At 48.4% G+C, this 13,721-nt stretch overlaps 1 protein-coding gene across 3 annotated transcripts; it reads left to right on the top strand.

The window, feature by feature from the left end:
- The first annotated feature begins 5,073 nt into the window (after positions 1-5,073).
- Positions 5,074-8,861, top strand: MRPL11 (mitochondrial ribosomal protein L11). 3 transcript variants are annotated; one of them, XM_043581699.1, is made up of 6 exons: positions 5,079-5,189; positions 5,306-5,497; positions 5,872-5,967; positions 7,059-7,152; positions 7,239-7,415; positions 8,566-8,861. In XM_043581699.1, the coding sequence occupies exons 2-6, from the start codon at positions 5,375-5,377 to the stop codon at positions 8,760-8,762; spliced, it is 687 nt and encodes a 228-aa protein (XP_043437634.1). In that variant the 5' UTR covers positions 5,079-5,189; positions 5,306-5,374; the 3' UTR covers positions 8,763-8,861. The 3 variants fall into 3 exon arrangements, with proteins under 3 accessions (XP_043437635.1, XP_043437634.1, XP_043437636.1); XM_043581701.1 differs by having other exon boundaries at positions 5,083-5,189; positions 7,239-7,398; XM_043581700.1 differs by lacking the exon at positions 5,872-5,967 and having other exon boundaries at positions 5,074-5,189.
- Positions 8,862-13,721: the final 4,860 nt, after the last annotated feature.

Genomic DNA, 13,721 nt, shown 5'->3' with positions numbered 1-13,721 from the left:
ACTTACTTACCTCTTTAAAGGCCTTATCTCCAAACACAGTCCCATTCTGAGGTACTGGCAATTAGATCTCCAAGATACTACTTTGGAAGGAAGATAATTCAGCACATAACAGGCATGACTTCCTGAGGGATAGGGAGGTAGAAGGAGTCAGGAGGAGAGGGGAGAAGGAGTGTCCAAGCCTGCACATCTACAAATGGGGACGAACAGGCAAATGCAGGGCAGCAGGGAACTCTACACCCTCTGGTTGGTCAGAGGGTGAGGTAGGGAGTATCAGGTTGGAGGAGGTGGCAGGGGAGAGGTCCAGGGCCTTGGATCCCATACCAAGCTTTGGTTTGTAGAGCGATGAGTCTCAGCAAGATCTCCTGGGACACTGGAGGAAGATCCCAGAAAGTTAAACTTTAAGGAGTGTCTCAGATGGACCAAGACCCAGATTCTGGGCAAAGAAGCTGTAGCTTGACAAGTTTTAGACAGGGGCCTGACCCTGACTGAGTTGGAGAGGAAAGACTAGACGGGCAAGAATGGAGGCAGAGAGGCCATAGTGGGGGCTGCCCTGAGTGTCCAGCCAGGAAAAGATGATGTCTGAACTGACAATACTAAAAGTTGGCTTTCATAGAGTGCTTATTATATCCCTCGAGCCAGGCCTGAGCTAAGTACCCTGCCCAGATAATCATGTTAAATTCTCTCAACAGTCCTGTGTGGTAGGTACCTTATTATTCTTATTTCACAGCGACGAAAACTGAGGCCAGACAGGTGAAGAGACTTGCCTCAAGTCACACAGCCAAGGAGAAATGTGTGTGTCGGTAGAGGCAGAACCTGGATGTCAGCCCTGCTCTCTGGCAGTCACTGAGGAGATGGCAGGATTGGTGGGAGCTGTGGGGACATAAGTGGGCGGGATTAGGGACAGATTGAGCATGGGGGCTAAGGGAGAGGGGTGAGCTGTGTGTGGGTACTTCTAGGTCCCTAACTCCCTGTATCTGCAATCAAAAAGCTGAAGGGAGCTCAGCCTGCTCCTTCTCCCTCTGCCTCCCCCTTCTCTGCCTTTCCTTCTCAGCATCTCCAGGGGGCTCCCAGGATGCCAGGAATAGGGCTGAGCATTGTTTGTGTGACAGGTACAGATCCCCGTTCATATCTTCCTGCATGTAAGATACAGAGCTTTATGGGGCGCCTGGGTGGCTCAGTCAGTTGAGCGTCCAACTTCGGCTCAGGTCATGATCTTATAGTTTGTGAGTTCAAGCCCCGGTTCGGGCTCTGTGCTGACAGCTCAAACCCTGGAGCCTGCTTCGGATTCTGTGTCTCCCTCTCTCTCTGCCCGCCCACCCCCCCCACACTTTGTGTTTCTCTCCTGCAAAAATAAATAAACGTTAAAAAAATTTTTTAAAAAGATACAGAACTTTACTTTTCTCTGACTCAACTTCATCTCTGTTTCTACTGGTGTAAATTCAAGAGTTCCTTCCCCTTATCCCAGCAGGACACAACCGACACCCAATGCTGTCTGTTCACACGGGTCCCCAGTGAGATGGCCCACCTGGACCTCCACCCTAAGAAGGCCTCTGCCTGGTCAGCCTTTCCCTCTAGGGCTGGTGGCTTCTCTGCTCTCTCCCCTTCACACTTGAAAACACAGGAGCCTTTTTGCTGCACAAGGGCACAGGCATTTCTGCCAAGCATGCCTTGGTCACTGCACAGCTATTCCCTAAGGTCTTGCTGCCTCCTTGGGGAAAGGGATTAACTACCCACTAACCCCTGGCCTTAACTGCTTTTCTGGGGCCCATTAGTAACCTGGAGGGCTGGCTGCAGGCTTTGCAGATGGGACCTCCTAAGTCTCTCTCCTTGTCACTCCACATCCCTCTTTTCTCCTTCTCCTTGCAGCCCAGTGAATCTTTCTAGACCATGTGCTTGGGGGTCACAGTATAAAGCCCCCTACTTGTAACAGATTGTCCAGGCTTTTTCATTTCCTGCTGGGCACAGGCTCAGTTTGAGCTTGGCTTCCACTTCTTCACTTCTTTTTCTCCAACTTTTCTCCTGAAGGTTCAGGTGCCTTATCTCCTGGCCTCCTCCTAACTCTGCGGCGGCTCCTTCTTGGTTCCCTTTGCTCACTCTCTCTTCTCTTCTTTCCCCTCTTTAAATGCTGACTTCTCTTCTCTCCTCCTTGGGCGATCTCACTCCCGGCCCTGGCCCCAAGGACTATCAGTCTCTATGCTCAGGCTTCCCTCCCAGACCAGGTTCTGTAGCTGGATGGCCCGCAGGCACCTCTGCTGTGTGCTGGTCTCAGCTACTTGACAACCAATGTTGTGACTGGACTGCCCCTTCCGGTTTTTATTATGAATGCAAGATGCCCTCAGCAATAACCATCAGGGAACTTTGAGGGGAGAAAAGGTTTATTACTCACAGGTCCTGGAAATTACATGCCATACCTGGGACCACACAGTCAGTACCTGGAGGGAGAGAGAGAAGTTGGGAGCACCTTGGGTTCTGCTTTTACTGGGGTCCAGGGTGGGGCCTAGAGTTTCACAGGCTCACTATTTACTGGTGAATTTAAAATGAAAAGAGTTGGAATTGAAAGCACCCAAAGAGTGAAATCAAACAGCCCAAATGCCCGGTTACCAAGATCTGATCTCTGAAACAGGAGCCTCAGGGGGAGATGGGGCCTTGACCTGGCTCTTTATATCTAGACATGTGGCTGGCAACGTGGCTGGCATCCATCTCAAAGATGGTTATCTCCTTGAAGTGGATACCTCTGCAATCAAAGCTTAAGTCAGGCACTGACATTACAAAAAGACAAACCAGCTGTCAGGGCTTATACTACACCCCCTAACGCAACTCACAGTCATCCGTCTGCACCTACGGCACCTGTGTGCCAACACTAAGCGTGAACCTTATCATTCATTTACCCAAACTCTCTATGCCACAATCTTGAGTATCACCCTGGATGCCTCTCTCCCTCTCCCCCGACAATTTACCCCTCAGGCACAAAGTTCTGTTAATTGACAAGGCAGCCTAGGGAGTGTCAAGTGCAGGGATACTAGAGCCAAAGGTCTGGGTTCAAATTCTGACTCTGCCACTTTCTAGTAGCGTAAGTTTGTGCAAGTGACTTCACCTGTCTGAATTTCGGTTTCCTAGTCTGTAAAGTGGGGATGATAATAGCACCTATACCTCACAGGATTGTAATGAAGTTTACATGAGTTACTATTCATAAAAATGGACACAGTACAGGCTGCACAAGCATTTATTGACTAAAATAGATTTCTAGCTTCTAAGGATCTCTTGAATTGGTCTCAAGCCACCAACGGCTTTCCACTGTCTTCCTGCCCTGGCCTAATGGGTCTTCCTGCATCTACCCTTGCCCTCCTCCAATCCCTCTACATACCCAAGCCAAGGTCACCTTTCAAAACGCAACCACTTAACACTCTTCAATGACCTCTACTCACAGCCACACACCTTAACAGGATTGACAAGGCTTGCATGATGTGACCCCCATTCACCTGTCGCACCTCACTTTCACCACTGAACGCTCTGACCTCGCACATTTCCAAAGCTAGACTAGGGAATTGCTTCTTTATAATCTGTAAGAGCTGGAATAACCAAAATTCTCCTTTCATTGACAAGAAGTAGAAACTGACAATGAAGCCCAGTTTATGCCAGGCTACATTCTTGGCTCCCTGAGCACCTGCTGTGCCCAACTGTTTTCTGATTCCTTCATTTAGAAAGGATTCATACCTTTATTTGTAAATAAATCTGTAAATAAAGGCTGGGCAGTGTGTGGCACCCAGAGATAAATCATACCTACCCTGGCTTGTTCTGGGCCAGGCTCTCTTCTAAGTACTTTGCCTAAATTAACTAATTTCTGTGAGGTTGGTACTGTTATTAGCCCCATGTTATTAGTGAGTAAATTATTTTGCCCAAGGTGCTTAAGGCACTTGGGGGGCTGAACCTCTGACTTCCGCTCAGGCCATGATCTCACGGTTGGTGAGTTTGAGCTCCTCATCGGGCTCGCTGCTGTCAGCACAGAGCTGGCCTCAGATCCTCTGTCCCGCTCCCCGACCCCCGCTCCTCCCCCAGGGGCACCCTCGCTCTCAAAAATAAAAAAAATAATAAAAATAATGAAAAACAAGAGCCAGTGTGATTCCAGAGTCTTGCTAAGGTTAATGAGGTTGAGTGTTAATAAAGAACTTGATAGACTTCAGAGGCAGGAACAATCACATTTAAGTATTGGAAGTCCAAACAAACTTCATAGGAAAACATCTCACAATTCACAATGTGGTTTAACCAAATTATTTCCTTTTACCAGATGAGGCAATATAGTCGTGGTAAATGGCACAAGGTCTAGAGTCAGGTGATACCAATATTCATTTCCCAGCCCTGTCACATTCAGAGTAGGTGTTCTTGACCTCATTTTTGTGCTTCAGTGTTCTCGTTTGTAAAGGGGGTATAATAAAATAATATACCTCATGCCATTGTGAGGATTAAATGAGATAACAATGCCTTTAAAGTGCTTAGCACCCTGCCTGGAACGTAGCAAGTGCTCAAAAAAAAAAAAAAAAAAAAAAGACGAAATAAGATGCTGGCTTTTTTTATTTTATTGGGCACAGATGATGTATCAAACATGTTCTGGGCCTGTTAAGCCTCACAACAACTCCGTGAAGGTTTTGTCCTCATTGTACTGCCAATAGCGCATGCTCACCAGGTGCCGGGCATTGCTCTAACATACTTCCCTAACTCAACCCTCACGACAATCCCTAGAACTGCGTCTACATATCATAACCCCCGTTGTACAGGGGGAGGAAACTGAACCTAAGTAACTCGAACAAGTCCACGGCCAGCATGGGGAGCAACCGGGCAGTATGCTTCCAGGGTCTGTACTCTTCACCATGGTGCCTTTCAACAACTGGTGAGGAACCGACAGGGCTCAGAAAATAAAGAGATTCCCACGCCTGAGAAGCTCTCCGTTCCTTTCAAACCCACGGATTATAATCGTGTCCAGCAGATGGCGCCTCAGAGCCTAGCAACGTGCGAGATCGGCATTAGCGGTCAAAACTACCATGCCCACAATGCTGTGCGGGCATTAAGGTCCTCCTCCTCCTCCTCCTCTTCCGGTTTAGCTGTCCGAGGCACCGCCTATGTGCTCTGCAGGCGGAATGTCTGTATCCGAGCCATTCGGGTCCTTCCCCTATCTTCAGATGGCGAGTTAAAAGGTGTTTTCCCTCATATTACTCTCCTTGCTTTACCGGTTGGAGGGTAGAAGGGCCGAAACAACGCTGTTTTTTTTGTTGGCTTCACCTGACGCGAGGACCCTTGACCTCTGACCCAGGATGGCGGCGCCCAAAGCCGTGGCTCTTGCTGTTCCCCTGAGGTGAACTGAGGCCGGGAGTCCCGCGTCATGTCGAAGCTGAACCGGGCCACTCGGGCTCTCAGGAAGCCCGAGGCTGGTGGCGTCATCCGGACCATCGTGCGGGCAGGCCAGGCCATGTCTGGGCCCCCTCTAGGCCCCATCCTGGGTCAGGTGCAGCGGTGGCCGGAACGCGGAGCGGGAGGCGCCGTGGGGTGGGAGCTAGTACCCGGGTGGAGGGTGCGGGCTCTGGAGCCAGGGAGGCCTCGGTGCAAAGCGCGGCTCTGCTACCTACACGCTTAATGGCTTTGCGTTCGTTACATGGGTCCTTCGAGGCTCATCTTCCCCCGTCCTTCCTCACCGGCTGTGGTGAGGATGGAGGGATGATGCGTGCAGATCACCCGGCGCGGAAAGTGTTAGTTGAATCCGGGCGGCAAAAAGAGGATGGAAACCGTAATGAAGCGAAGACGAGGGAAGGGACGGACAGAGCCTCCTGGCTGGTAGGAGGCCGCCCCTTCCCACACTAACGCCTATGCCCCGCCCCCCAGAGAGGCGTTTCCATCAACCAGTTCTGCAAAGAGTTCAACGAGAAGACAAAGGACATCAAAGAAGGCATTCCTTTGCCCACCAAGATTTATGTGAAGGTGCACAGTTGGGACTCTGATCCTGTTTGGTTTTAAGTTTTTATTTTAATTCCAGTTAGCACACAGTGTTACATTAGTTTCGGGTGTACATTAACAGTGATTCAACAGCTCCCCACATCACCCGGCGCTTATTGTGACAAGGGCTGGCCTTAATCCCCATCACCTCTTTTTTTTTTTTTTTTTAAAGGCCAGTCTTTTTTTTTTTTTTTAATTTTTTTTTTTTTAACGTTTTTATTTATTTTTGAGACAGGGAGAGACAGAGCATGAACGGGGGAGGGTCAGAGAGAGGGAGACACAGAATCTGAAACAGGCTCCAGGCTCTGAGCTGTCAGCACAGAGCCCGACGCGGGGCTCGAACTCACGGACCGCAAGATCGTGACCTGAGCCGAAGTCGGCCGCTTAACCGACTGAGCCACCCAGGCGCCCCAATCCCCATCACCTCTTGATCCTGTTGGCTTTTCTTCCTCCTTATTCTCCCTAGTTCCCGGGGCTGGTCACTTGGGGTTGGTGCTCAGCTCCTAACTGCGGGCGAGTCTCCTGCTTTTACCGAGTCCCACCTTCCCCATTAACACAGTGGAGACTAGGCCGTATCTTTTCTGAGCCTGTCTGTCCTACCATATTGCAGTTCCTTCCTTTGCCTCTCCCTTCCACTGGGCTTTTTTTTTTTTTTTTTTGAACATTTATTTGTTTTTGAGAGACAGACAAAGCATGAGTGGGGTAGAGGCAGAGAGAGGGAAACAGAGAATCCCGAGCAGGCTCCAGGCTCTGAGCTGTCAGCACAGAGCCTGACTTGGGGCTTGAACCCTTGAACTGTGAGATCATGACCTGAGCTGAAGTCGGACCCTTAACAAACGAAGCCACCCAGGCGCCCCTCACTGGGGCTTTTAGAGCAGAGTTGGGCCTGGACCAGAAGTGACAAAGCTGTTTGCTACAGATATATTTTCCCTGTGGTTTTGTGGTCCGTTAGATGGACACCATCAGGAGGTGAATCAAGGGAAGCGGCGGATAGAAGTTAGAAGTTCTCTGGGCCAGGGCACTAGGGGTTAGGGGAGGCAGGAGACATATTCTCATATATGTCTTTTTCCATTAAGCCTGACAGGACATTTGAGATCAAGATCGGACAACCCACTGTTTCCTACTTCCTGAAAGCAGCTGCTGGGATTGAGAAGGGGGCCCGGCAGACAGGTAAGGGTCAGGGTGGGCTCCCGGGAGTCTGGGGGCTCTGGAAGGAAGCAGGGGCACCTGAAGGTCTACTTGTTTCTTCCTCCCAGGGAAGGAGGTGGCAGGCCTGGTGACCTTGAAGCATGTGTATGAGATTGCCCGAGTTAAAGCTCAGGACGACGCCTTCGCCCTGCAGGATGTGCCCCTGTCCTCTGTTGTTCGCTCCATCATTGGCTCTGCCCGTTCCCTGGGCATTCGTGTGGTGAAGGAGTGCGTGTCCCGGGAAGGTGCAATGGGAGGGGAGGGCTTGGAAAATTCTGGACTCTGGGGCAAAGCTGAGAGGGCCCATTACAGTGGGAGGGTCAGCTTCTGAGTCAAGGACCTTAGACTTCTTAGGAGTGGGGAGCCCTATTCATCTATTTGGAACATGAATATTAAATGCCTGTTACGTGTTAGATATCGTTCTGGACATTAAATACAGCTAGGAACGCGACAGCCATGCTTGGTCCCGCTCCTGAGTTCAGTTCAGAGCTGGAGGCAGATGCATAAATGGAACATTAGGCTGCTGAACAGTCACTGTTGACAAAAGTAACTACAGGTGTCTTGAGAACGGAGAGTAGAGCTCCTGGTTTTGGCTGGAGTGTCAACGAGGACTTCATAGAGGAGGTGACATCTAAGCAGAGACTTGGAAAAAGAGGTCACGGATGGGGGAAAGATCCCTGTGAAGGACAGAAGGTGAAAAAGTGAAGCAAAGAAGTGCAGTGTGATCTGGTATACGATGCTAGAAGCAAAGTGGGGAATAGGAAGAGAGGTGAGGCAGATGGACCCGCTGGGAAGGCCGAGGGCTGTCTATAGCTGTCTCTAGTTCAGACTTGATCCAGAGGCCAGAGGGGGCCTCCTCCTAGAGCTTGGGATGACCTCAGGAATTGTTTCTTTGAGTGAGATGTTGAATGGAAGGGCCTCTGGCTCAGGCAACAGCAGGGTCAGTACTTGGTCCTTTATGGGCCTCTTGCTGGTTTGCGTCCCATGCTGAGGCTGATGGTTGTTTCCTAAGAGAAGTGAGGTTAAGCATGGTACAGGGATGGGCTTGACTTTTCTCAAATCTTTACTTTTACTAGGAGTACAGAGACGAGTCAATCTGACCCCTGCTTGCGGGGAGGCATGTGTGCACAGCCAGCTGACTTCTTTGTACAAAGTGTTCATGGGCACAGAGGAAGGGGCAGTTGATCTGGACTGGGGGATAGCCGTGACCTCAAAGGACTAGTGGGGCTTTAAGGAGGGAATAAAAGGCAGAGGTGGGGGGTGGGAGTGGGGTGGCAAAGGGGTGGAGGCTGGGGAGTCCAGGAAGGGAGAAAGTGTGCTGAGACAGTGCCATGGGCCCTGGTAAGCTCCCCAAAGGTGACTGGCCACTCACCATCTGTTTTTCTGCACCTGCAGCCTCAGTTCAGAAGAGTTGGCAGCTTTCCAGAAGGAGCGAGCCGCATTCCTGGCTGCCCAGAAAGAGGCAGATTTGGCAGCCCAGGCGGAAGCTGCCAAGAAGTGACCCCTGTCTCCTACCCTCCAGGATTTTGAAGGGAACAGCTGGAATGGAGGCCAGTTGGAAAAGCTGTGCCAAAGGGGAGGCAGGGAGGTGACACCAATCTGATTGTTATTTCCCTGACTTTAAATTATATATTTTTTAATGTATGACAGTATCAAGGGCTCAAGCCTAAATAAACATCCTGTGTCACCCACTCTCAATTTCTGTCTTGGGACCCCAGGGGACAGGGACCAATGCTGACAGTCGCCAACATGGACAGACCTCATCTACCCTAAGGAAGGAGGGTCTTCCTACCTGCCGTGGAATCCGATGCTAAGCCAAGCAGAGCACCTTGCCCAGGTTTTGAATCGGTGGCAAAGGGAGGACTTAGAGCTCCTGGCTTCCGATTCGAAATCTGTGTTTTCTCCTCCCCGGGGCCGGGAGAACAGGTGGGGGCCATGGAAGCCGAGACTTGGGTGTACGGACGCAGCAGAGGTATCTCGTGCCGCCGTCAGAAATCTCTCTTCTCTCCTTGGAGACTTGCCACCTCAACAGAAATGGCCTGCTGTGGGGACTCAGCGCCAAGCAGAGTCACTGCAAAGAGCACCTCAGGTCCCAGGCACTGCTTCGGGCCCCTCTCCTAAGCTGACCCCTGGCCTGGGTCCGGTGTTAGCTGAAAGTGAACCACGGTGGAGTTAAGGGCTGCAGACCTACAGAAGAAGCAGAGCTTCAGTGGGTACCCGCCCACGTTGAGGGAGGTCTTTGGGAAGCCCCTGGCCTTTTGCTTTCCTCGCTATCCAGAACGCAGAGGATTCCTGTCCTGTCAGCGAGAGGAGGAGTCAGGGCAGGAACGGGATTCACGTTTACCAAGCATGTTAGGCGCTAGGCACCCCCTTTTACCCTGAGGTTTGGAAAGCATGGGAAAATAGGACTGAAACCCTCATGTAATCCCACCGCCCCGATGAGACTCCTGCCGGTATTTTGGTGTTTATCTTTTCCACTGTTTTCTTTGTGTATGTATTTATATATAAGACTACTTAAGAAATTGGAAGGGCACCTGGTGGCTCAGTCGGTTAAGCGTCCAACTCTCAATTTCGGCTCAGGTCGTGATCTCACAGTTGGCGAGCTTGAGCCCCGTCTCAGGCTCTATGCTGACAGTGCAGGGCCTGCTTGGGATTCTCTGTCTCACTCTCTCTGCCCCTCCCCAGGTCTCTCTCTCTCTCTCTCAAAATAAACTTAAAAAAAATAAAAAAAAAAAGTTGGGGTCATATCCTGGATACTGTTTGATTCTACTTTTACCTCTAACTTGGCAACTAAGAATATTTTCTGGGGGCGCCTGGGTAGCTCAGCTGGTGAAATGTCCAACTCTTGATTTCAGCTCAGGTCATGATCTCGTGGTTTGGGACATCAAGCCTGCATCGGGCTCTGCGCTGACAGCACGAAGCCTGCTTGAGATTCTCTCTAGGGCGCCTGGGTGGCTCAGTTGGTTAAGAGATTCTCTCTGCCCCTCCTCCACTCTCTCTCACTCAAAATAATAAATAGACATTTATAAAAAACATTTTCTGTTATGAATTCTTTTCCTCAAGTGATTTTTAATGACTCCCTAGTATTTTAATGACTCCCTAGTATACAGGGGTGCCTAGGTGGCTCAGTCAGTTAAGCATCTGACTTTTGATTTCAGCTCAGGTCATGATCTCACAGTTCATCAGATTGAGCCCTGCTTCGGGCTCCGTGCTGACAGTATGGAGCCTGTTTGGGATTCTTTCTCTCCTCTCTCTGCCCCTCCCCTGCTCACGTATATGTGTGCTCTCTCTCTTAAATAAACTTAAAAAAAATATGTATGCATGCAGCCTTGTGATGAACATCATTTGGATAACAGTTTTGAGTGGCTTACGTGTCAGGCACTGCTTTTTTGGCACTCCTGGAACTGAGGACACAAGAATAAGTATGACAGACATTTTCTCCCTTCAGAGATGGCATTTAATAATAATTACCCACAAAAAAATTAGTTACAATTACTACCGTGACAAAGGAGAGGTATGACAGGCTGGGAGAGTGTACAAGGGGTACAGCCAAGCCTGGAGATTCAGTGAAGAGTTCTCAGGGGAGGTGATCTTAAGCTAGAGGGGTTGAAGGCAAGACCTGAAGGATGACTGGGACAGCTGGGGGTGAGTTCAGCATGGGGTCTCAGGCAGAGCTGTGTCTGTTACCTATCACTGCATGATGATATTATCGCACACCTAGTGGCTTAAAACACTGTGTCCATTTCTGTACATCAGGAGTCTGGGCATGGCTTAGCTGGGTTCTCTGCTTCAGGGTCTCACAAAGCTGCAGTTGAAGTGCTGGCTGGGGCTGTGGTCTCATCTGAGGCCCAACTAGGGAAGGATCCGCTTCTGAAATCATGTGGTTGTTGGCATATTTCCGCTCTTCCTCTCACCTGGGGCATTGTACTAAAAGCTGCCTTTTGAAATTAAATGAGGCTGTTTGACTTGCTTTGGCCAGTGAAATGTGAGCAGGAGTCATGTGGGCAGAATTATTTACTAGACCGTGAGGCTCTGCAGTGCTGTCTCCCCCTGCTACAGCAGGCATAAGCCCATGTTGATGTGGATGGGGAGATACGTGCTGAGACACCCGGGGGGCAGCTGCACTGAAGCTTTGCCTGTACCCGTGGCAGTCCTTCTGTGAGCAAGAAATGGACGCTGCTAGTTTAAATCTGGTATTTTGGGGTTTGTTACAGCAGCAAGACTTAGCCCACCCTGACGGTTTGGAGAGAAGCTTGTGATGTTGGAAAAACGGAATGAAACCCAGTGTGGCCCATCTCAGGTTATTTCCCTTCAGGTGAAGTCTTCGAAGCGAGGTGGTTGAGTTGCCCTTCAGTTTTCATTTCTTTAGGAATCATATGTTGTAGGTGCCTGTATCTCCATTTTGTAGGTGAAGAAAATGAAGCCTGGGTGTCAAGTGCTTGCCCAGGGTCACACGTGGCCCCTTACTTCACTTGAAGAAATAAAAGCCACCAGATGGAAAACTCCCACAACTTTGGCCAAATCTACAAACCTACCGTCCTTCACTTCTTCCTGTCTGTAAGAATGGAGTTTTTTTCGTTCCATCAGAGACAAATCGCTCCACCTCTGCTGGTGGCCCTCTTTCACTTCCTGTACCACCATCCTCTCTGTCACTAGTTTCTCCCAGATGCAGTAATGTGGAATGGCTCAGGCAACCAGGAGCTCCGTGCTTCTTCACTGTGTAGTCTTGGGCAAGTTACTTAACTACTCTGTACCTTAGGCTCGTCTATACGACAGGGAAAATAGTGCTTACCTGAACAGACTGTTGTAAAGATTAAATGAATTAATGCATGTAAAGCCCTCAGAACAATGACTAGCATATTGCAAGTTTTCAATAAATGGTAGCTGTTATTATTCCTGGGTTGTTTTCTTGAGCAAATACGCATACTCCAGTATTATTTAAAAAAAAAAAAAAAAGCTACTTCTCTGGCTTCACATCTCCCTTTAGCCACTGTCCCATTTCTCTGTTTTCTTTCACTGTAAAACCTATAAGAATTGTCCAAAAGTAGTGTCTATATTTCATCTTCCACTCACTCTTTAAGTCTTCTAATGCTTTTTGTCTTAAACTCTCCTGTGGCTGTTATTAAATATGCCAACATCAATCTCTCTTTTGGTTAGCATTGGTATGACTACTCTTTTTTTCCATCATTTCAACCTTTTTCTATCCTTATGTTTTAGATGTTCTTGTAGCAGCGCTAGTTGATATGGTAGCCACCTTCTGAAACTGTCTCCAAAGATTCCCAGCTCTTAGTAATTAACACCCACCACACTTTCAGGGTTGGCCTATGTCACCATAGGTGGTTTTTTTTCCCCCTTACTCAGCATAATACCTTTATGATTCGTGCCAGCTGTTGTGTGTACCAGTAATTCATTCTTTTGTATTGCTGAGCAGTATCCCAAGGTGTGGATGTACCACGGTCGGTTAATCATTCATCTGTTGAAACGTATTTTGTTGTTTCCACATTTTTGCTATCACAAATAAAACTGTTATGATCATTCCTGGAAGACCGAATTTTCATTCCTTTGAACGAATGCCCAAGAGTGAAATTGCTAGGTGGTATAGTATGTTTAGTTTTGTGAGACTACAACGTTTGGGTTGCCTGGGTGGCTCAGTTGGTTGACAGCATCTGACTCTCGATTTCAGCTCAGGTCACGATCTCATGGTGGTGACGATGTCATCGAGCCCTGCATCGGGCTCTGGGCTGAGCATGGAGCATGCTTGAGAATCTCTCTTCCTCTCTCTCTGCCCCTCCCCTGCTTGCACATGCTCTTTTGGAAAGGAGGAAGGAAGGAAGGAAGGAAGGAAGGAAGGAAGGAAGGAAAAGGAAACTGCAAAATTTCTTTCCAGAGTAACTGTATCATTTTAAATTCCAACCAGCAATATGTGAGTGATCTAGTTTCTCTGCATTCTTACCAGCACTTGATATTACCATAATTCTTGTTCTTATGTAGTTGTTCTGACAGGTGGTTAATGATATCTCACTGTGATATTAATTTATGTTTTCCTAATGGTTAGTGTTAATATCTTTTCACATACTTATTTACTATACATACATGTTCTATGGGAAAATGTCTCTTCATGTCATTTTTTTTTCATTTTTTAATGGATTGTTTGGTTTTTTACTGTATGTCTCAAGAGTTTTAGATAGGAGTCCTTTATCAGATATGTGGTTCACAGATATTGTCTCCCACTGGGTAGCTTGTCTTTTTATCCTCTGAGCAAGATCCTTCACAAAGCAAACACTTTTAATTTCAACAAAGTTCAATTTAACATTTTTTTTTTCTTTTATGGATCATATTTTTGGTGTCATGACTAAGAACTCTTCGCCAAGCCCCTGATGCCTAAGATTTTCTTTTGTGTTTTCTTCTACAAGTTTTATATTTTATGTGTTGTTGTTTCATTTAATTTTGCTTAGCTCTCTGTCCACACCATAAAGACTTTATTTACTATGGCCGTGTCCTCTTAAACCATATCCGGAGTATAATTATGTGTTACATTTAAGTCTGTAACC

This window comes from Prionailurus bengalensis, chromosome D1 (genome assembly GCF_016509475.1).
Source record: "Prionailurus bengalensis isolate Pbe53 chromosome D1, Fcat_Pben_1.1_paternal_pri, whole genome shotgun sequence".
In the NCBI taxonomy this organism is placed as follows: Eukaryota; Metazoa; Chordata; class Mammalia; order Carnivora; family Felidae; genus Prionailurus; species Prionailurus bengalensis.
The sequence above is the reverse complement of the archived record's forward strand: the minus strand, read 5'-3'. Positions and strand labels throughout refer to the sequence as shown.